Below are 23,459 nucleotides of genomic sequence, written 5' to 3'. Positions count from 1 at the left end.
AAAGATAGCCCGGGGCGAAATTCTCAGAAATTTAGGAGAACCGTCTCTCTGTGACGTTTAGTAACCAACCAATAGCAATGCAGCATAACATGACACACTGATCAACACGCCACTGGCGCTCAACCCAGTGATGGAGGTAAAACGAGCAAAATGGCATGTTTGGGATTTGAACAAAGAAGGAAACGACCAGGTCCACATTCTCCTCCTCCTCTTCATTGGATTTTTGACGAAACACATATCACTTTACATTAACAATTAATATTAATACATTAATATCACTATTGCAAGGCTTCGCTTATTGCTTTACTTCATTGTTTACCAATGCAGCGGCACAGATGGATCATGTATGCTGATGATGTTTTCTTGTATATTGACTTGCGTTGTAGCTAATTAGATTCAGTCAGTGTGATTACTGTACAGTCGACATACATCAAACTTGATGTCGTACTCCAGTTTACGAGATCCATGTCGCACAGTGTGGCTTGCAATAAACTTACAAGGTTGCTGGGATCTCGCAGTCTGTAGGCGCCATAACTCGGAGGAGCTGTGGAGGGAAACAAGCTGGGCTGGTTTCCACACTGTAGACAAGATATTTTTTATACGCAAGTAGTCTTAAATTTCAATTAATAACGTCTTTGTTTCAAGAAATGTGTCTGTATAGTGTCATTTATCCAGCCATGCATCACATTTCTGCTGTTTTAAAACTCTCAGCCCACTGAACCTCATACTGTCTTAAATAACTGTTGCAGATAAAGCCAAGAAATCCAAGAAAGTCCTTGCACTCAGCTTTCACAAAAGTCAAAGTTATTGTGGACAACTGTGGAGTCCCTGTTAGATTTATTACACTTCATAGAGCCATCTTGTTAAGAATCAGTTGTATTCCTGACATCTGCACTGAACCAAATATATACTAATTGCCTTTACACTTAATGGTTAAGCTTATTTGAAGAAGTAAAATATTACTTGTCCAAAACTCATCTTTACATTTCATTACAGTTAGTCTTAAAAGTGTTTAATTTAACCTAGATACCTGTCATTTTTTGGATTATTTTAGGGATTTGGAGTGCTAAATTTGCCATATTACACACTTTGTTTTGTTTGTTTCGTCTGCAAGTCTGAAACACACAGGCATATGAAAATTCAACGGAGCGTCAGTCAGCACAATATTACAGCCATTAAAGGGAGGCAGGTATCATTTGTTTAAAAGTCACTCAACGAAAGGAAGCATCAATTCCTATCAGAGCACTATTGATCTCACTAATCTCTACTGGAAGTGTGTGTGTGTGTGTGTGTGTGTGTGTGTGTGTTTCCGGATGCATATGTGTGCATTTGTAATAATAATATAATACCATTTGGTTGCCATAGGCATTTGTAATGCAGTTCATTTAAGGGGAAGCAAATGAGACCTTTGATTGTGTGTTTGTGAAGGAGCTGATCACTGCTTGGTACATTGGCTTCCTGTCGCTGATCCTGGCTTCCTTCCTGGTCTACCTGGTGGAGAAGGACGATGTCTCCATGGACGTGTCCGACTCCGACAACCCCACGGCTCAGCCCAAGCCGCAGGACTTCGACACGTACGCAGACGCTCTGTGGTGGGGGCTGGTAAGTACACCAAGGACTTAGCGGGCACTACTGCTCTCAGACAGTGCTCTGACACAGCTGCAGACACCAGGAGGTAACACAAAGGCTGAAGAAATCCCAGACACTTCTGAACCACCAGGGCTTCTGCAGGTCAAAGTCAAAGTCTAAAATCCAATAATCTGAATTTTAGGGCTTTAAATGTCTTAAATACAATTTTGACAGGTATTAAAAACTTATTGGATTATGAAGTTAATGTTACTTTTATGAAGCTGCATTAACGTCAACCACTGCTTCTGTGGTTCAACATGGAGCCAATAACCGCTGATGCAAACTGGGCAGCCCAGTCAAACTGAACAGCCAGTGTGTCCTAATGTGGTGTGTGGGATAACGTGGTGTCTCAGAGGAATTTAGCCTACTTCTTGTACACACACACACACACATTACTCTAGTGTACACACAGTTCTGTAAAGTGTAAAGTCATGTTCAATTGAATGTTCATGTTGAATGTGAATAAATTAATTTACTTTGCAAGTCATTTCTGGGACTCTGGGATTTTCCGTCATATTCTTCATACTTTTTTGCCGATATGGACGTGAAATAGATCTTTAATTGCATCGAGGAAGGTCTTAAAATGGTCTTTAAAAGTCTTAAATTTATCTTGTTGAAACCTGCAGAGATCCTCAATACTGTCAACTGCAGTATGTGCAATTAGCACAGCCTGATGAGGGCCAGGAAACACATTTTTATTGATAAATCTGTAGGAAACTGGAAAGGTCCCAGTTTCCTAAAGGCACTGCAGCACAGACAGAGCATGAGCTGATCTTTCCCTTCATGTTTTCTCCGTTTTCAACCTTCCTGCTCCTTCATATCCTCTGCAGGCCCAGTAACAATAACATAAGCAATAACAAGGCTGAGCCGCAGAGTGTTGCAGAGTGTCTGCTCTTTGCCTCTTAACGAGTCACTGAAAAAGACAAAGATGGATGACTGGCGCCAAAAAGTCAACAACTTTGCCTGTCTGTCTCCTTCACACAACAGTTCCTCACAGCAGACGAGACAGAGATGTAGCTAAAGAAACAGTGGGCTTTATGAAGGAGTGAAACCAGTCCATATGGAGCATTTACAGCACTATTTTTGCTAGAGAAAAATGAATCTGAATGATGAGGTTTGGGAATCTAAGTCATCTCACAGTTCGATTTGATTTGATTTCATTCAGATAGCTACGATTTGATAACAAAGTGATTATCGATGTATTTCAATTGCTGATTAAAATAAATTATATGTTTTATCTGCTTTCCTCTTCCAATGTTGCAATGTCCAAATTCCCTGTACTATACTAAGTCCCCTTTGTCAATCAAATAAATACAAACAATCAGGTGAATTAACTCTCTTTGATACTATGGCCTCAGTGAATACTTAATTCTGATTGGTTGGAAGGTGTCCATTAAAACTTGATAACGGACTCAACTGCATAATTCCAACCAAACTGTCTGATCACCATTCTAAATTAAACTACTTAGGGAACTACATACTGCGGACTCACTCCGTAATATCCTTGGAACCAGCAGACAGGAGGGTCAGAGCTGAGGTGATTTGAAGACCAGCTCTACATCAGCGATATTGACATTAAACTGCCAGGCCTCTATTCAGCGCATCCTGATTCTAGTGACTTTCAATCAAACAAACAGTCTACTTAAATAAACCACTGAGGGGCGAACGGGTGAACTTGTTCTGACGCATGTTCTGCGGCTAAAAATAAACCAATGTCCAGGGTATATCTTTGGATTCGAGATCCATTTATTCACAGTGACGAATAAACATGCTCACCTTTGCACAGGTATAACGTAAGTCCATATCCAGTCCAAACATGAGAGCAAAAAACACAGAGATAATAAAAAAAAAAACCTGTCATCATCCAGAGCTTAACCGTATGCACTTCCTTAATTAATTCTCCCCGCTTGCATTCAATGTAGGAACTGCATGTACACACTTGTGGTCAGTGTTTCAGATGGATAAAGGAAGAGACAATTAGACAAACACAACACTACATTATGGCTCCAACACTGATCTTTGTCTGTCCTGCTTGCAGATCACGCTGACCACCATCGGTTACGGGGACAAAACCCCGAAGACGTGGGCGGGGAGACTGTTAGCCGGCACTTTTGCTCTGATCGGAGTGTCCTTCTTCGCTTTGCCTGCAGTGGGTATACTCCCGTCCTCACAGCACCACTGACTTCAGAATAAAACTCACATGCACTGACATTGTTTAGCAGTTTTTCAAAGCGGGCGTGATTGTAACTTTAAGGCCCGTGTCTGTGTGATTTGTCTGCCTCTTGTGGCTGTAAATTAAATCCTGGGTTCGGGTTGCTCAGGAAAAACTCCCTTCAGTCTTTATATACAGCAAAACTAGAATATACTAGAAGAGTAATGGTATCAAATGCTGACATCACCATAGATTCCGTTGATGTAAATATCATGAGGATTAAATTAACTAATGATTAACTAATGTGCATGCTGTTTGAAATACCTGTGTTTCAAACTATTATTGTGACTCTCATAACATAATGTGCTGCTTCCACCATCATCATCCCTCACTTCTGTTTTTAAACCAAGGACAGCACAAAATCAGCTGTGTGTATTAAATATGTGAGTTGTGACTTTACTAATACAGTGTAGCTACTCTCAGACGTCATGAGTATGTCCAACATGGCTGCCAGAGGGCACATTACGTCTCCTGAAGGCCTCTGTGACCCCAGGTGGCGTGCACAGTGTGTAATAACTGAGTGTAAGCGGTGGTGTCTGATGGCTGTTTGTGGCTGCAGGGGATTCTGGGTTCAGGCTTGGCTCTGAAGGTCCAGGAGCAGCACAGACAGAAGCACTTTGAGAAGCGTAGACATCCGGCCGCCGGGCTCATCCAGGTGACACATTCCTCAAAATATAAATATATTTGTCATGTTTTTTTTTTTAAGGGAACAATACTTACTGTAGTTGTAGTGCAAAAAAAAAAAAAAATGTGAATTTCCCAGTCTGGGATCAAGTATATCTATCTATCTATCTATCTATCTATCATCACCTTTTGTCTCCCCACTAGGTTTATTTACTTTTCAATTTATTGAATTAAAGACAGTATTCACCCTCAAATTGCCTTTCTCAGGCATTGATACAACGACTGATGGTTTGTGCCTGGCAGGAAAACATGCAGTAAGTCTATCTTGGAGATGTAAAGATTCACATGAGATCTTAAAGTGATAGTTTGGTTTCTGACCCATGTAGTGGTGTTTAATACTCGATATGAGTGTAATGGATCCTCCAAGTTTGACCCGTCAGTTCTGTGGCGAGAACGAGTATTTCACCAGGACGGTTCTTCTCCGACTTGAAAGAAGTGGATCTGGGCAAATAGACAGCACAATTTTGACCTGAAAACAATAATTTGAAGGATGCACAAACATTTTTTTCAGATCAAAACCGTGTTGTTTGTTGGTCCAAAATGTTTTAAAGGATACACAAACTGTTTTTCAGCTGTTTGCTGGTGAGAGCTGACAGCTGAATTAACAGAAACATAAGAATTTCAGGGGGGCAAGGACGGAGCCCTGTGGGACTCCTGTCAGGTTGAGGCATTATGTGAATACAAACACATCATTCATTCATTAATTTCCAAACTGCTGATCGTTATTAGGATTGTGGGTGAAAATTAAATTAAATCAAATTACAATTTACAGTTTTCCTCCTGTCTCCCTAAAATGACAATGTGAGATTTCTGTATTTAAACCAAGAGTCACACACAGACAGGAAGCTTGCTAGTTTTTTTCTGTTTATCTCAGCAACAAAGTCATGGAGATTTTGATTGTTTCTCCGTTAAAGAAACAACTGTATGGTACAATGTCAAAGCAGCCACCCAGCATTTCACTGCAATAACATTATTTGCTATGTTGCTGCCATCTGACCAGCATTTTTTTTTTTTCTTCTCACAGTCTGCATGGCGATACTATGCCACCAATCCAATCAGGGAAGATCTTATTGCCACATGGAGATTTTATGAAACAGTCATCTCCCTTCCCTGTTTCAGGCAAGTACCTCAAGATGGAAACTATACTGTATAAACCCCTTCTGCTGTGTCATGCCAGATGCCTCACTTTCACAGTTCCTCTGCATTGCATTTCTATAAGCTAGCTATACATGAATTATGATGGTTTGCGTTTGCTCTTTTGTTCTGTTATCCATTTACGTTGGTGCCAATCATGTTTGTTTCCAACTTTTTATTTGTTTTCTTTAGTTTGCATGCTTTTCATTAACGTGAACCGAAGTCATTTCCATGGAAAACTGGATGCTGGGAACCAAAACAGCATTTTATCTATGAGGTATAACTCATGTCATATGTTCATACCCGCTCCTGGTCTCCCAAAAGCATCTCAGGGGAAAAAAGAAATTCTTAACCTGCTGATTCAGCAGTGGACTGAGAGGCTTTTGGGAAACTGGACTTTGTCTTGTTTAGGCCAGTGGTTCACAACCTGAGGTCCTAGGACACCCTGCGGTCCTTGAGGAGGTTCCAGGGGGTCCAAAGAAAAATGGGGAATAATTTGATTTCACTATTATTTCACTGACTAGATTTTCGCCCAATGAGAGAATGTATAAGAATGACTATTCAGTTCAGAGGTTTCACACTCTTCACTGTTCGACAGTACAGACGGTCATGGAATAACTAAATCTCATCAGATGGAGATCCTAGCAAATACGTGTCCACGGCCTGATGTGTATTAATTTGGGGTCCTTGACACCAAAAAGGTTGAGAGCCACTGGTTTACATTGTAAATGTGTGATGTCGATGCAGATCTTTAATTTGGCGGGCTGGTCAAAAACTAATGAGCCAGTCACCGTAATTCATTTTAAGAGCTGCATTTCAAAACGAGATATCTGAACTGAAACAGTGTCCTTGTGTGAAATGTGTCAGTGTTGTCAAAATGGGTGACAACCACAGAACCTGAATGCAGTAGAACAGTCATTCCCATTCAAATCCCAATTCACCGTCCCGGGATGCTCGGAGTGTGGCGGCTATTTTTTTGTGTACCGTTGCCATCGTACCTTTGGGCTAATTTCCAAATAAACCGACGTGCAGCCAAGAACCGAAGCAGTGGAAGGACGCTTGTCTTTGTCACTTCTTCTTTTACAAGCTGCTGCTGCCTTTTTACGCAGGGTAGATTAGACGTTTTGACGTCTTTGACTGCTGAGTAGAAGTGGTTCTGGTTTGTTGCTGTTACTGTTGAGTTGATCTTCATTTCGAGAAATTGTACTTTACCCAATTAAACTCTTCTTCTTCACTGAAGTTGGGCTAACCTCCGACAGTTTGCGTCATGTCAGAGTTTATATTCAGTGACAGGTGTGTATGATGACGCTGAGCAGCAGGTTTGCTGGTTTGCAGATGTTTGACTGGAGGAGCAAACATGAGAAGCTCAGACTTTGATTGTTAGAGCCACTGTCAGGGCCGCGAGGTCAATAGGGCAGCTTAGGCAAATACTATAAGCACCATCATACCAGAGGACGCCAGGGAGTGAGGTTCTTTTTTTTTTCCATTGTGTTTAAACAAATTAGACAAGCACCGTGGTCCCTCACTTTTTTTTTTTTTTTTTTTTTTTTTTGGAGTCTCTTCGGGCTGCAGACTCAAAAGTCAGTGTATAATTTAGGACTCCAGGTGGAGACACTTTTTGCTTTGTATTTTGGCAGTTTATAAGATAAAAACCTGTGTATTTCTGCCTTGTTTATGCCGCATGGATGTTAATTAGTCTAGTTTGCAAGCTGTGGACGGCATGTGGAGTATTGGAGTCTTGGCAACACCATGAGTCAGCAAATTTACTTCCTGCTAAAATGGCAAAGAAGAAGGTTTTACTAGGATTATGTCACTACATTGATGATGTTCTGCTCATCTTGTCACTACACAGGACTTCTACTCATTTCTGCTGTAAATTGTCAACCAACAATAACTAACCCATAATCCCAATTTTATTCTGTAGCAGCCGAGCGACGACACCAAACTGTGCAATGACCGTTCTGCTCCATTCAAGTTCTGTGGCGACAACACAGCACCGAAATACATCGCAGTACTTTTTACAGGACAGTATGTGATGTAAATACTCAGCTGATCACAAAGACACCAGTAACCGTTTGAAGCGTGGCCGCCATCGAGTCAGTGGTTTTGACTTTTAGAGATTGCGGATTGCTCACTGCTTTGCCCTGTAAACTTTTAATTTTGTGTTTTTCTGTCTCCCTGCATCCAAAGGAAGGATAATTTGGAGGGTATGGCAAGGTGGGTCACTGTTCTTTGATCTCCAGCAGAGATAAATCACACCGCTCTGCCCAGGCTAAAGGCTTTCTGATGGCGTTGTAATTAGCTGCACAAGCTCAAAAGACTAATGAAGGTTTCCCAGAATATCCCCCATCCGCTTTTAAATAGCTTCCAGTATTAATTCACAACTCAAATAAATCTCTTGGCGAGGCGCGGCCTAATGGCTGTGGTAAATATGCGTTTCGTGATATAAAACTCCCACGTCTTGCTCTTTTATCCCGCTGCCTTTCGAATCAGCCACTTCCATGACATTTAGGTTGAGAGGTTTTTTTTAGAAACCTATTAGCAAGTCCATTAGTTATATTTCAATTATGAATGACAGTTTAGTGCGGGTAATTAGGATCCGAGATGAGGTCTTTTGAGTTGGTGATTTACTTTCGTCCATTGTGGCGAGGGATATTAATGTGTCTCTACATCAAATTATGTCATTAAAATCTGCAAGATGGATGATTGATTTGATAGCAGTTTATTTCATCTTCATGGGCTTCCGGGACGATGTGACTGGTCATCGCCTTCATTTTCACATTGGCCGCTGCAGGAACTGAACCGGCGAGAGGCAAACTTTCGAAATGCCGAGATGAATAAATGATTAAGATGTGTGCCCGCTGTGTTTTATTCAGCCGGGCTGGCGTGAAGGCGCTGTAAGGGGCTTTGTCGGTCGAGCTGAGCCGCGGGCGATCGAGGTAAAGCCTCAGCTGTCGCTCTCGTCGTCAGAGCCGCTCTGCTCCGACGCCTCGCCGAGCCACCGAGCCGTGCTCACCTGTTCAGCTCGCAGGATCCAGTTACTGCCGCTAAATGCTACTGAGCAGCAACAACAGAGAGCCTGAGTCTGATCCTGAGAGAGAGAGAGAGAGAGAGAGAGAGAGAGAGAGAGAGAGAGCTGATTACCTTCACTTACATGCTTTGGTAATGTTTGTTTTTTGAACTGCCAATGAAGCAAAGAAAGAAAGAAAGAAAGAAAGAAAGAAAGAGAGACAGCAAGGGAGAGAGTGAGGGAGGACAAAGCGAAGTAGAAAGAGAGAGAAAAGGAGAGAAAGCCCGAGGCAGAGAGTGACAGACAGTGAAGAAGAGAAAGAGTCAAAAGCACAAAAAGAGAGGAAGATAGCCAAGAGGCAGAACGGAAGACAGAGAGAGAGAGAGAGGGGGTAAGAAAGAAAAAGAGAATGAGAACGACAGAGAGAGAAACGGAAAGAAGAAGATGGAGAGAGGGAAAAAGAGGAAGTGACAGTGAGAGACACAGCAACAGAAGGAGAGGGAGAAAAATTACAAAGGGAAGACTAGAGCAACACAAGGACAGAGGAGAAGAGAAGAGTGAAAAACAGTGAAAAAGAAAAGGGGGGTGGGAGAAAAGGAGCGGATAGAGCAAGAGAGGACAGGAGAGAGAGAGAGAGAGAGAGAGAGAGAGAGAGAGAACTGATTACCTTCACTTACATCCTTTGGTAATGTTTGTTTTTTAAACTGCCAGTGAAGCAAAGAAAGAAAGAAAGAAAGGAGTGACAGTGAGAGAGAGAAAGGCAGAGAAAGCCCAAGGGAGAGAGTGACAGAGAAGAAGAGGAAGAGTCAAAAGCAGAAAAAGAGAAAGAAGGTAAGAAAAGCAAGAGGCAGAAAGGAAGACAGAGAGAAGACCGGTGAAAGAAAAGGGGGATGAGAAGGATGAGAAGGAAAAAATACAGAGAGGAAGAGGAAGTGACAGTGAGAGAAGAGGGAGAGAGAAAAAAATGACAAAGGAAAGAAAGAAAGCAAAGAGCAAGACAAGGACAGAGAGAGGAGGGAGCGAGAGAAACAGAGCGAGAAAGAAAAAGAGAGGGTGGGAGAAAAAGGAGAGATGATAGAAATACACAGAGCAAGAGAGGACAAGAGAGAGAGAGGGAGAGAGAGAGAGAGAGAGAGAGAGAGAGAGGGAGAGAGAGAGGGCATTCATACGATCAGAGGCTGGGAAATTAGCGGCCTGACATTATGTTGTTGGCTCTGAGCGACGCCGTGGACCCACGCCAGGAACAAGCACAGCTCTCATGTCCAACCAGAGGCCCATAACACACTCACACAGCATCGGGGTGTGTGTGTGTGTGTGTGTGTGTGTGTGTGTGTGTGAGTGTGTGTGTGTGTCCATTTTCCAACAACCAATCAGCATCGATTTCCACTCAAATGTGCAATTTTGGACCTTTTATCTAAACTCTCCACCGTTACTGTGAGCTCCGTGTGTGTGTGTGTGTGTGTGTGTGTGTGTGTGTGTGTGTGTGTCCCTTTGCAAGAGCCGGTTTTGAGTTTTGACATATGTAGCGAGAATATTTTTTTCACAAAGTCAGCTCAGATTCAGATTCGGGTTTAACTTTGAAATGCTGGAGCTCACGGACGGGCTTTTATTCTGAAAGGTTTTGTTTCACCCCCCCCTGAACAAAATTCACATTTTCATTGGTCATTTAATTTAAAATATATAATTGTAAATACAGTTTTTGTTGTTTGTTTGTTTGTTTGTTTGTTTTTTACCTTTTTTACAGACGTTTTCTTTTTTCTTTTCACTTTTTCTTCTTTTTTCTTCTTTCTTTTTTACTTTCCTGTTGTGTTTAGTTCATTTTCTTTGGATTATTTTGTAATTTTGTGGCAATTATAGCATTTTCATTTTAAAGATATAATGTTTTTTTTAAAGAAGTCAAGTGAATTTGCTCAGTTTTCAAGGAGTTACAGTCAATTAGAATTAGAATTAGCCATGTAATTACAAATATATACAAATAAAAATGAAAATGTAAAATGAACACAGAGAGTTCACTGGCTGCTGATTATACTGAGGAAGCGATCTGAGGATATCACTCTGTGTTAGTTTAGTTGTTAGGTGTTCAAATTTGGATTGAAAGTCAGGATTAGATGTGGGATTAAGTTTAGATCAGGGTAAATTTAGGTCTGTAATCTGAGTCCAGATAGAATAAAGGTAAGGGCAAAAGTCATAGTGAGAATAGGATTGGGGTTTGGGTTAAAGTTAAGGTAAAAAGTTAAAGTAAGGTAAGTGTTAACTGTGTGGTACGTGGGGTATTTAAAGATATACATCAGTGGCAGGTCCTCACATGGATAGTGAGCCAAGTGTGTGTGTGTGTGTGAGTGTGTGTGTTTTGGCAAGGCAGCGCTGTGGGAGTTAAGGAGCATTTTGTTTTTTCTCCTCCGTTGTGTTGCCTGGTTGACCGAGAGCCGCGGGATAATCGCGTCTAATTTTCTCGTCTTTATCCCATCTGAGGAGCGGTCCGAAAGAGATTCTCTCTCCTCTTAAAGCTTCCTATTCTCCGGGCTCTCAGCGCCGTAATCTGCCGTCCCATTCTGCCCCGAGACCACATAGAGGATCATATTGTCCTTCTGCTGTGGGAGCAAAGTCGCCGAGACCGCTCCACGTTTCAGAGGCCTTGTTCGGGCTGTTGTCGGCTCCAATTACCCCAGCGCTCTCCCTCTTCCAAGGCACACAGGAGTCTTATTTTACTCAGGGAGATCTCTCTTTGTGCCGCCAAATATTGTCAGCCATTGGACAATAATGGAGACCAATCTCCTCGCAGTTCTTTGAGGCCTCCTTACACTGGGGCGGTAGGATGGTGATTGTTTCCTCACAGCGGATTGTGAAGACTGTAACTCCTCAGGGAAGCCAGAACAAAGGCCAGTTGGGACTGAGACAAGGACGATTCCTGTATGGGATGCTGGTGTCATTTTGGCGTCCTTTTAAAATACAAGACAACCTGGGGGGAAAAAAAACAGGAAACTATATGCCTTCCATATATTTAATGCACATAAAGACATATAGGGAAAAAATCTAAAGAAAATGTCAAGCAGTTTGAAGCAGCGCTGCAAAATGTGCCACTCAGCTGCGTATTTTTACTTGCATGATGAAAAAAGGTAAGCTTCAGGAACAGGACTTGGCAAATCTAGTTTACCCGGACTGCCACTACAATATACATCACTGAAACTGAACATTTTATTGTCAGCAATGCCATGTTCTTAGAGTGTGTTTGTGTCTATGTGCACCACCACCAAATGGCATGAGGTCGAGCACGGGGCAGAGGCGACAGTTTCCTACCATCTGCTCTGATCAGGTTTATTTAAGCCCAGCAGACAGCCTCTCTGCAGCTCGGTGGCCTCCCTGCAGGACAGCAGAGGCCGGCATTGCTCGGTACATTCGGTTTGGTCAGAACCAGCAGTACAGTTGCGCTGGATCGAGGGCTGCAGGGCTGCAGGGCTCGCTTCGCCAAGCCGAGGCCACTGAGCTGCTGAGGTTTCCCCCCTGGAGCCGTGCAACCCTCCGTCCACCACACCTTCCATCTTCTCCCGGATCCCAGAACCCGAGTTTTATAGGAGCTTTTTAGTTTGGATGACTTGGCCTTGAGATCCTTCAAATCCTTCCCTGTCACAGGAACGAGAGCCTCACCAGGACTGTTCTGCTACAAAATGAACGAAGTAGAAAAATGAGATTATTTTGAGCGGTGCACTGCAAAAACTCAAAATCTTACCAAGAATATTTGTCTTATTTCTAGTCAAAATATCTCATTACACTTAAAATAAGACTTGATCACCTAAGAAATAACTTGTTTTTCGATAGTTTTCACTTGTTTCAAGTGAATTTTCACTTGAAAATTTGCTTGTTTCATTGGTAAATTTTGCCAATGAAACAAGCAAATTTTCAAGTGAAAATTGTCTAAAAACAAGTTACTTCTGAGGTGATCATGTCTTATTTTAAGTGTAATGAGATATTTTGACTAGAAATAAGACAAATATTCTTGGTAAGATTTTGAGTTTTTGCAGTGTGACACCAAGCTGAAAAACTGATTTAAAGGACATACAACAACACTCGATTGTTTTGGTTTCACTTTCATTTCTCTTTTCAGGCTCCCGGCTTCGGATATAGCAGAGTCGTAGCACTGCCGCTGTACCAGCATGTAGACTGACCGTGGGAGCAGAGCGCCGCTGTGTGGTGATACAGTGGCAGCGCTACGGCACAAAACAGTTCCACTATTTTAGAAGTCAGGGGGCTGAGAAGAGTGTTGAAAGTGAAATAAGTGTGTTGTTGTTGTTGTGCACCCTTCACAACAATTTTTCAGCTTTGTCTTGGCACCCAAAATCATTTTTTCTGTATGCACTTCATTCATTTTGGACCAGCACTGACACAGTGATTATGATGCCAATAATCATTTCAGTCATTTAGCTATTAAAATCCCAAGCATTTCACTAAAGTTAACACTAAACTAAGATTATCTTCCTCTTCTCAGCTCATATTATTATAAACTTAACACTGATACATCTGTAAAGTGGTGTGCTGATGAGAAAACTACGTAGAAGCAGCATCAAGACAGTCGAAACCCATGTTCAGACCAGAGACTCAGGACGAGACCAAACTGTTTTAGAACGATGCAGGGAGATTTTGCAGCGATGTGAACCGGCCCATCTCAGCCGGACTCAAGCCGGCTGGTGTTGCCGCCTGCGACTTGGCTTGTCGGGTCGCCAACGCTTTGTTTTAGAGCGAAAAGCACGTCACCTGTTTGAACAGCCAATGGAGTCGTAGCAAAGTCAGCTGTCAAGTCAGTTACGATGACGGAGCTGTTCCAGGAATAGACGGGATTAACTAACAAAAGAGAGGAGAGCTCGACCTAAATTCACATAAGCCCACTCGATATTCTGTTTAAGCGGCCATGGACAGCTCTAAATTCTCAACCCTCTCATTTTTATTTAAATGTTTTTGTTGTTTCATCAATACTTAAAATGCAACTGCAGCAAGTATCTCACTATCACTGTCCTCATTCATATTTAAAGACACTACAAATTATATTCAGCTACAAAAAACCCTGGAAAGCTGGCAGTTAAAGCAGAAGTACAGAGAGTTGTTGCGATACGTGCAAACTGACAGCTTCTAGATCGTTGCAGGTCTCTTTCTTTTGCAAATAGCTGCAAGTTTCAACTAAATCACCTGACCTCCACTTCCTGTCTTTCCTGTCTTTACCACTTCAGCCAAAAACTGAGTTTACTAGAGCGTGTTCGCCTTCCCAACACGCGGCCGTTGGTCGGGACGGGGAAGAAGCTCACTCCAGGAAACGCCGACTCCATCGAGGAAAGCCCCTCGAAGGACCCCAAACCTGCCGGCTTCAGTAACCGCGAACGCTTCCGCACCGCCTTCCGCATGAAGGCCTACACTCTCCGCCAGAGCTCTGAAGGTACGGAGGGGAACTCGCCCTCGGTTCTAGCCGGACTGCAGGGTTCGGCTTGTCTTACAGTAAATGTCTGTTATAGAGAAGATGTGTGATGCTGAGAACATTTTTAATCTTAAAGGTTTACCTGTGAGCCTGTATTTTCTGTGTAATAATGACTCTGTTCTGTGGATTTTTATTTTCTTCTTTCATAAATGTATACTGTTATACTGAAAGAGCATGCTGACAACATCCTGGCCGCTTAATGTGATGTGTTTTCTGGTAAAACCACAGTATGTGCAGGACATACTGGGAGGAGGGACCAAAATGCTGACCAATGGCATTTTTTAAAGAATTTGGTACTTTGGCATTTTCATGACTCACAGTGAAACTACAAAGTGTAGTTACCACTAAATATTTATTCTGTACAATTAGGACAAGAGTTAAAATCACAATTACTTTGGTTAACAGTGAAATCATGATTGTTTAACATAATTGTTTGTTTATTTTGGGAACTAACATTTTATTTTACTTTTCTAACAAACTGGTCCTTGTTAACAGTGAATGTCCAAGAACTTTAAAGTGTGTTTCTTGCTGCTCCATGTGAGTGTAATACATCCACCAAATTTGGTCCATTAACTTATTTTTTTTGGTTTTACTTTGAGAGCTCATTCAGCTGGTTTCATTAATTTTGGACCAAACTGGACCAAACTTAGTGGATGTATTACACTTACATGTACAAGCAAATACCACTATGAGTAAGTATCCAAACTATTACTTTAAATACAATCAGTTAGAGAAGTTATTTGTGTTTCCTTGGGGTGCAAACATGACCACACAAAAATAATTTTGTGATCCTCTGGTTTTCATGATTGCGGGAAGCCAAAATTGTAATTGAAAATAAAATTTGACACATTGGGCGGCCATATTGGTTCATGAATTGTTGAATTAGTGAGTGCCATAACAGGCAGAACGAGCTCCAAAAGTCATTTCAGTGCCATTTTCAACACAAGTAAGGATCTTGTTGGGAACACCACATGTTTCTCCTGGAAAGTGGGATCCCATGTCTTACGTTGGTGTGTTTTCCTGACAGATGCCGGAGCCCTGGCAGATCCAGCCTTAGAGGAGAGAGGTTTTCCCGCAGACATCCTGATGGAGGAGATGATCCCCACGCTGAAACTGGTCATCAGGGCAGTCAGGTCAGCAGCCTGAGGGCACACCTCGATACTAAGAGAAAATATCGATCCATATCATTCATCTTAGAGATACGCCTTTGTTTTGAAATCCCCGTGGCACGTCTGTGTCACCATTTCCATCCAAGCTCACCACCTTCTTAAACGTTCAGACAGAGCCAGGCAGAAAACTGCAGCAAGAAAAAGACGATCTAGTCCCTTCTCAGGAATAAATCAGCAGAGAAAAGACAGAACAGCTGACAAATTAAAAATGCCATGGGCAAACAATGCCAGCATCTCATATCAGTCGTGGGCCCTTCAATTAAATGGCATCAAAATCATAAAGTGACTGACTTTATGATATCGGTAAATATTGTATCTTTTACCAAAGGTTATTACGAGCTGTGGTTATGTTTTAAGGTTGAACGCCCTCTAGTGGTCCTGTAAAGAACAACACTGTGGTGTAGGGAGTGAAAAACTATGCATAAGAAGGTTAGCGGGGTGCTGGACGGGTAAATCAACATGACCTTCGCTCAGGTGACCTGGGTTTGATTCCAGGCTCAACAGTGTTTACTTTAAGGTAGCTAACGTTAGCCAGCTAATATTAGCAAATGCTCGTTAATGTTTGCTAGTTGTACTTGCACAAGTGTCAGTTTTAGTTAAACATTAAGCTGCTTAATATCACTTTTTCCCCAACCCTAAACCCTAACCTTGACAATAACATTTTCCTGCCCTTAAGCAAGTATTTTTAATGGCTTTTTTTTTAGTAGTTCAGGAAACACTGCTGTTGGTCATGTTAGATGGTGGGAACCCGTGTGGTCGTCTGGGTTGGAGGCTCTTTCTCTTCCTTTATACGATGTTATGTTACTGCTCTTTCATAAAACCCTGCATTTTTCACATCTCGGCAACACAAAACGTGACACTGACGCGCTTTCCTATGTTGGACTAGCAGGTCTACTACACGCTTTGCCTTGATGCCGGCCTGCACTGTCAAATCTGATCGTACTTATTCTTTCCCAGGCCCTGGAAAGTGTTGCTTATACACTTTTCCTGCCCTGTGCTCAAGCCTCATTTCAGTCACAAGTCTGTTTCTTTAACCTTTAGGCTACTTACACCCAGCAATACCGCTGAAGATAGATAAGAGGGTAAATCTTTGTACCCACTAATGGACTTGTTGAAACGAGCCCACTAAACTCGGTGGCTGGCTGAAACCTCATGAAAAACTTGGAAAAGCAGTTACTCTCTTATTTACAATCTGGACAATAAAAAAGTGTATAATAAAGTATCAGAGCACTGCATCAAGGTGATAGTCGAGGCTGTTTGTGAAAAAGCGTTTCCTAAATTTTCCCAGTTATTTCAGGGTTGAGAATAATTTTTTGTGGTATTCATTTCTAGGTCGCAAATTAAAACTGTCACTTGAAAATGGGTTGGTGAATTATCACTAATTTGGTCACAAATGAATGAAAAGTGAATGAGTTCTGGCTGAACACCTGAAGCAACCAGTTTGAATGTAAAGTGAATGGACTGGTAAGACGACTTAAACTCCTGTGCTGAAGCTAAGAAAATAAGCCAGCCAGCCATTTTCACCGAGTTGCTATGACATTATAGGCAGTGAACTGTTACTGCAGAAGCACATGTGATGTTGCTTGGTGAAGGGCAGCGGAAACCAGAGACTGGGAACGGCACTGTGCAGCCACACACACCCTGACAGTGTGCCGGTAAATCTATATGCCACACCTCTGACATAAAGCAGGAATCCAATCTGGCATGAGGGCCGACGAGATGAGTGACTGACCCTGTGAGAGTGTCGATCCGCTCCACGCCTTTATTTTGGACGTGAATGGATCTCTGAATGGGGATGCCCGCTTCTGGAGGGGTTTTTCTTTCAGGACAGAGCTCTCTCTGCGTCAGGAAGAGGCCGACGCCATGGGGGAGAGTCGAGCTCAAGTCGGCTAAGAGTAGGGCTCAGTGTCAAAGTGGACAAAAGAGCTGGCAGGCCGGCCGGTTAGAGGGACTTTCGCATCATCGAGATGTCAGGTTCGATCGCTGCATGAGTCCTGAGTGGAGTGTGTGTCCACCCGGCTGTCTAACCTCGCTGTCAAACAGTCCTTTAGCAGAGCGCTGTACCCCTGCTGGCTCAGTGGTTGTAGGTCACTGTGGCCAAGCTAAATAGAGCCACTCAAGGTACACGCTCTTCACTTCATCTTAAGTAGCTTTGATGTGGTGAAGCCGACCAGGAGCAGCTCAACCTCCTCCTCTGTCCATATGAACCTCTTGTTTTTATCCTTCCACTTCCTTCTCCCTACAGTTTTGGACGTTGTTAAGATGTTTGGAACCGGATTTGCTCTTGGAAGTAACTAATTACATTGACTCGCGCCACTGTAATTGAGTGGCTTTTTCATGTACTTGTACTTTAAGTCAGTCATTTTGCTTTTACCTCTAGTCCATTTTTTGCTTGAGGTTTGTCCTTCAGTGCATTTTAAATCAGATCCATCACAGAGAACAAATGATCACTGACAGATTGTGGAACCTTTCACAATAAAAGCTCAGTCAGCAACGATGAGAAGAGGAACCTGCTTCTATTTTGTTGGTTCCACTTTTTGTCACTTCCAAATTTTACAGCCACTCAACCATCACATCATATGCTTACTCCACATTTTGTCAGTTGAGTCTACAGGGTCCTCACTTCAGTTTGAGTGTAATGCCCCTTTAAAAGCATGTAGTGTGCAGCGTGTTCTCTCCTCCTTTTCTAACTGCATGGAAAAGATCCCAGCTAACACAGTTACTGTTTGGAAAAAGGAGCTCAGTCACTTTTACTGCCAGGACATTTGAAATGAGACACTTTGGACTTTTACTGCAGGACATTTTTACTGCACTACTTCTACTTCTACTGCAGTCACATACCAGCAGAGGAACAGTACTTCTACTTCTACTGCAGTCACATACCAGCAGAGGAACAGTACTTCTACTTCTACTGCAGTCAAAAACCAGCAGAGGAACAGTACTTCTACTTCTACTGCAGTCAGATACCAGCAGAGGAACAGTACTTCTACTTCTACTGCAGTCAGATACCAAGGCATTTTTGAGTTCTCGTTTACAGAGAAATTTTTGAAAGCATTCACATTTCCAGAAATATGAAAATATCTGTGTTTTAATTTATTATTGTTTTATACGTCATGTCACTGAAGATGCTTGAATGAATTTCCCAGGATAAATGAAGGTTAAACAGGGAAATGAATAAACGGTGGTGCTGGTGCCCGCATGAATGAATTGAAAAGTGCAACCTGTTATTCATAAATATCTTATCTTTTCTTACGTTGCATTAATTTTTGTTGACATTTCGGTCAGAAAGGCCTTTGAGAATCAGGCTTTAATGACAAAGATGTTGTGTAAATGCTCATATATTCCATTCATAACAGTAACCAACCACCTTGTATTTTACCACTGTGTGTGCAGCGCCTTTTCATTGTGGCTGTGCATCAGTTCCTGTGTGTTTATTGCACTTTGCTAATGATGAGATTATGGTTGTCCACTGATCTGTTTGTGCATCATTTAGCTGCCAGAATGCACCAGGTGATGAGCCAGCGATGAGAGGTTAAATTAGTTTAAATGTGAAAATTGATTGTGATGATGCTTTCCACTCCTGATTCTCTCGCTTTAAAGGCCAAAGTGCTGAATCTCGGTCCTCTGTCTCACAGGATCATGAAATTCCTCTTGAACAAGAAGCGGTTCAAGGAAACTCTGAGGCCTTATGATGTCAAGGACGTGATCGAGCAGTACTCTGCTGGCCACCTGGACATGCTCTGCAGAATCAAATACCTCCAGACGAGGTGAGCAGGGACAGCCGGGACCAGACGAGCGGGATCAGATTACCATCAGAGGGTGTAAAAACAAGCCGAGCAAAGTTTGGCTCATTCTTGTGTCTTTTGTGCTTCTTGCTTTTACAGAATCGACATGATTCTGGCCCCTGGACCCCCCCTCACCCCCAAACACAAGAAAACTCAGAAAACGCCCTTTGCCTATCCGCCCAATCAGTCACCCAGGTACCGTGAGCCGCCCGCAGAAACACACCATCCAAATAACACAGTAACTAACTACTTCTCACTACAGGAGGTGGAGCAGCTAGAGCAAAAAGTTAACTCTCTGAAAGGAACCGTTCTTCAAAATCACTACTTTTTTACACTGCCATAGTTTATTGAAGGAATCAATTTTGAATGCAGCACTTTCACTTTAAATGCATATTTTTTTTTACACTTGATACTTTTGCTTAAATAAAGGATTTGAGTGCCTTTTCCACACTGCAAAAAGTCCAAATCTTACCAAGATTATTTGTCTTATTTCAAGTAAAAATGTCTTATTTCATGACATGACATGATCAGCACAGAAATAACTTGTTTTTAGACGATTTTCACTTGTTTCGAGTGAAATTTTACTTGAAACAAGTGAAAATTAGCTTGAAACAAGAAACAAATGTTGCCAATGAAACAAGCAAATTTTCACTTGTTCACTTGTGTCACTAGTAAAAATTTGCTTGTTTCATTGGCAACATTTGTCCAAAGACAAGTTACTTCTGAGGTGATCATGTCTTATTTTAAGTGTAATGAGATATTTTGACTAGAAATAAGACATTTTTACTTGAAATAAGACAAATAATCTTGGTAAGATTTTCACTTTTTGCAGTGCACCAGTTTATTATGCACTACAACACTGCTAGAAATAATACTGCTAATAATATCCTCACACTTTACTGTTAATTTTTCTCCTTGTTATGGTATAAGTATTAGCATTACCGACACCATTAGCATTGTTGTATTGTATGTTTTATTTATTCCATAATATATTCTGTTACTGTTAATAAATAATTCAGGACTAACTGGCATCATTTCGTTCCAAAGCATTTTGTCTGTCCAGGTTAAATTTTTGCAGTCCAACGCTACTCAGTGTCGCTGTGTTGCAGGCATGAGTCCTACCTTGCCAAAGCCTCCATGCCAGATGCTGAAGACCAAAGCATGATGGGTAGATTTGTCAGAGTGGAGAGACAGGTGAGGACTGAGCGCGCTCACTGTGAGCCGCCGGCGCCGGCGTCGGTTTGTTTGTTCAGTTTGGTTCAGTCACGACGAACAACAGGGCAGCAAATGTTCACGTTTTCACATCTTCATCAGCGCCAGTGTACAGATAATAACGTCCATGGGTTGTTTAGGCTGCTGCAGTGTTTAATGTGTGATTTTTACCATTTGGGAGGCAATACAGTGATTACAAAAAAATATTTAATGGTTAGTTTTCTGTGTTTTTCTGACACAACAAACCTGAAATAAAATGAATACTTAATGCATCAATCATTTAACTCTCTGAAAGGAGTGTTACATTTTACATTTGATACTTTTGCTTAAATAAAGGAGTATTTTTACCACCAGTGTGTCATGCAGTGTAGCACTGGAAGAAATAATAATACTAATGACAATACTAATAACAATAAATTACCCAATTTCCCCTTTGGGATCAATATTTCTGATTCTGATGGTGTTACTGCCTAAAGTGAACGCAGTAAGCTCCACCCCTCTGACAGTGGAGGCCTCACACGCCAGCAGGTCGCCGCCTGCTGTGTCTGATCAGCTGTTCTGACGTAATGCGTCTGTCCTCTAGGTGGAGGACATGGAGAAGAAGCTGGACTTCCTGGTGGACATGCACATCCAGCACACCGAGCACCTGCAGGTGGACTCCGCCGGCGCCGCACACATGACCATGGAGCCCTGCGACCCCACGGTGGGCGCCGACATCCGCCGCGTCTTCTTCAACTACGCCGAGGCGTTTCCGCACATGACCTTCCAGGTGCCTGTCAGCAAGATGGGCTCCTACTACAGCTTCCACAAGGAGCCGGGCGCCGCCGCGAGAGGGGGAGGGGGAGGAGGAGGAGGAGAGGGGGCGGGGCTTCCAGGGGGAGGACGCGTACTTCCAGACCATCAGCTCCCACCATCGCACCTCCACCAGCCCATCCCCACCTACATGGAGCGTCCCACGGTGCTGCCGATCAGCTCGCTGCAGGACTTCCGGGCGGCCGGGTGCGGGGATGCGGGGGGGCGAGGCTACCTGGAGCACCTGGGGGTCGGGCCGGGCAGGACCACAGGGGGGCAGGGCGCTGACACGCCGCTCTCCATGCTCTCGGTGAACCACGAGGAGCTGGAGCGCTCGCCCAGCGGCTTCAGCATCTCCGGGGAGCGGGAGGGCGAGGGAGGGGGGCAGCTGTCCGCGGGGCCGGGCGGGGGGGCGATGGGCGAGGCCAGCTGGACGCGGGACAAAGCCAGGCCGAGCTACCTGGCGGAGGGGGAGACGGACACGGACACGGACCCGTTCACGCCCAGCGGGGGGGCGCTGCCGCTCTCGTCCACGGGGGAGGGATTCGCCGACGCCGTGTGGAACACGCCGCCCTGAACGCCCCGTCGCCGCGCAGAAAACCCCCGACTCTGAATTAATTTGAGCCCTTAAATCCGACACATGCCTCTAAGCCCAACTCGATTTGGGTCAAAGCAACGCCTCTGGACTGAAATAACAATTCTGAGGGGTCAAACCCGCCTCCATGTGCGGAGACGCTGCGAGGCCGCGACCCTCGGAGGCCGACTGTACGTATGTTCGCTTTCCACCACCGACCCACTGGCACCCAGAGAGAGAGCCATGGCACCAAGACTGCCCAGCACACACAGAAAAAAAAAGGGAAACCAGACAGACAGTTTGTATAGTAAAACTCTGTACAGCGCACTCTTCGCAAAAACTTAGCTAAAATACAAACATTAATATACATATATACACCCAAAAGCTTTATCGCTGCAAAGCAAACCGCACTGCATGTGACGCATGCGATTTTTAGTGTAGACACTGCAAAGGTCAGGATTATCAGGAAACGGAGAAGAGATTGAATGGATACATATAATTGCTATGCCATTTTTGTAACACTTATTTTTTTATATGAATACATTTTTATTGTTTTTTGCATGGTTTGCATGATAATGCACCATTTCGGGGTGGGGGGCGGGGGGGTCGGAGATGGATTTTGGAACCAAAAGTCTCCTGTCTCATTGTTTTGTATGCTGCGTGTCTCGTGTTGTCTGGTGTGTGTCGAGTGTGTGTTTCTGTGTGTGTGTGTGTGTGTGTGTGTTAGTGTGTGAAAGTGTGTGAGGAAGAGACAAAACAGTGCAGAGAGAAACACCGGGCGCTTGCTGGTTGTCGTTTCACCATCTTCTGCTTCTTCCATCTTGTTTGTTTTTTTAGAAGATTCGCCCTCAGATCAGCGTACCGATATTCCACTGTACATTTCTTAATTTTGCATATCGCTGTGTTTTTTGGGGCTTGTATGTCACAAATTTATGCATCGTAACTTTCCACTCCCACTGAACAAAAGCCAGAATTTGAAACACTAAATCTTGACTGTTTTGTCGGCACATGAATTCAGGGATATAAGACATAAACCACTGATGAAGTTATTTAATTTGTGATTTAATTGCTGCACAACAGATGCAACTCTTGAGTCCAGGTTAGCAGTCTCTTTAGCTCCTTGGATTTTACAAAAAGCAAATAGCAGCTAAAATTTTGTGCAAATGCTATTCTTTTTTTCTTTTTCTTTTTTTTTTAATGTATTTTCCTACATTCCTCAGCTGGACCGGGGTCAAAGAGTGTGCACAAATATCCTTTTGGGAATGAATTTAACCTGATTGTGCTGAATGGGTGGGATTTGCCACATCTGGAGTTTGATACGTATTGTACCTGTTGTCCTGTGTGCCAAACCCCGCCCACCTGGCACCTGTGGAGCTTACAACAGTCCATAAAAATATTTGAGAACACTGTTTGACCCATGTGTGCTCAAAAAAGAAAAAAAAAAAAAACTTAATGACAATGAAGTCTTATTGTAATCTCAAGTCAACAATCTCAATCCTTCACTATATTTTACAAAGCCTGACTCAAAGGTACAGCAAGGTTTCAAAAGTTCATAAATTTAACATGTAAACCTACAGGATATTTTGTTTTTCCTGCGAGAATGAATCCTGTTCAGTCCGAGTCTGTTTGAAAAAAATGCCTCAAAGCCGATCTGATGTTTCCTCGTCAGCGTGAAGCCGTGAAGCCACTGTACGCAGTGAAACGCTGCAGGGAGGGACATTTTGTCCAGACAAATCAGATGTACGGAGGCCTGGAGAGGACACGGCAACTTCTTGTTTTGTTTTTGTGCGCTCAAAA

General features: G+C 43.0%; 1 protein-coding gene across 1 annotated transcript in view; it reads left to right on the top strand.

The window, feature by feature from the left end:
* kcnq3 (potassium voltage-gated channel, KQT-like subfamily, member 3) overlaps positions 1 to 21,665 on the top strand; it is a 135,754-nt gene extending 114,089 nt beyond the window's left edge. Inside the window, exons 5-15 of the mRNA XM_030074565.1 lie at positions 1,429 to 1,602; positions 3,668 to 3,778; positions 4,401 to 4,496; positions 5,550 to 5,648; positions 7,854 to 7,876; positions 13,889 to 14,091; positions 15,158 to 15,263; positions 18,935 to 19,066; positions 19,184 to 19,279; positions 20,194 to 20,278; positions 20,880 to 21,665. Of these exons, the coding sequence (XP_029930425.1) occupies positions 1,429 to 1,602; positions 3,668 to 3,778; positions 4,401 to 4,496; positions 5,550 to 5,648; positions 7,854 to 7,876; positions 13,889 to 14,091; positions 15,158 to 15,263; positions 18,935 to 19,066; positions 19,184 to 19,279; positions 20,194 to 20,278; positions 20,880 to 21,665 (1,911 nt within the window). The remainder of the gene's footprint in view (positions 1 to 1,428; positions 1,603 to 3,667; positions 3,779 to 4,400; positions 4,497 to 5,549; positions 5,649 to 7,853; positions 7,877 to 13,888; positions 14,092 to 15,157; positions 15,264 to 18,934; positions 19,067 to 19,183; positions 19,280 to 20,193; positions 20,279 to 20,879) is intronic.
* Positions 21,666 to 23,459: the final 1,794 nt, after the last annotated feature.

The sequence above is a fragment of the Myripristis murdjan genome, chromosome 17 (assembly GCF_902150065.1).
Source record: "Myripristis murdjan chromosome 17, fMyrMur1.1, whole genome shotgun sequence".
In the NCBI taxonomy this organism is placed as follows: Eukaryota; Metazoa; Chordata; class Actinopteri; order Holocentriformes; family Holocentridae; genus Myripristis; species Myripristis murdjan.
Note: the sequence above shows the minus strand (reverse complement) of the source record. Positions and strands in the feature narration are given on the sequence as shown.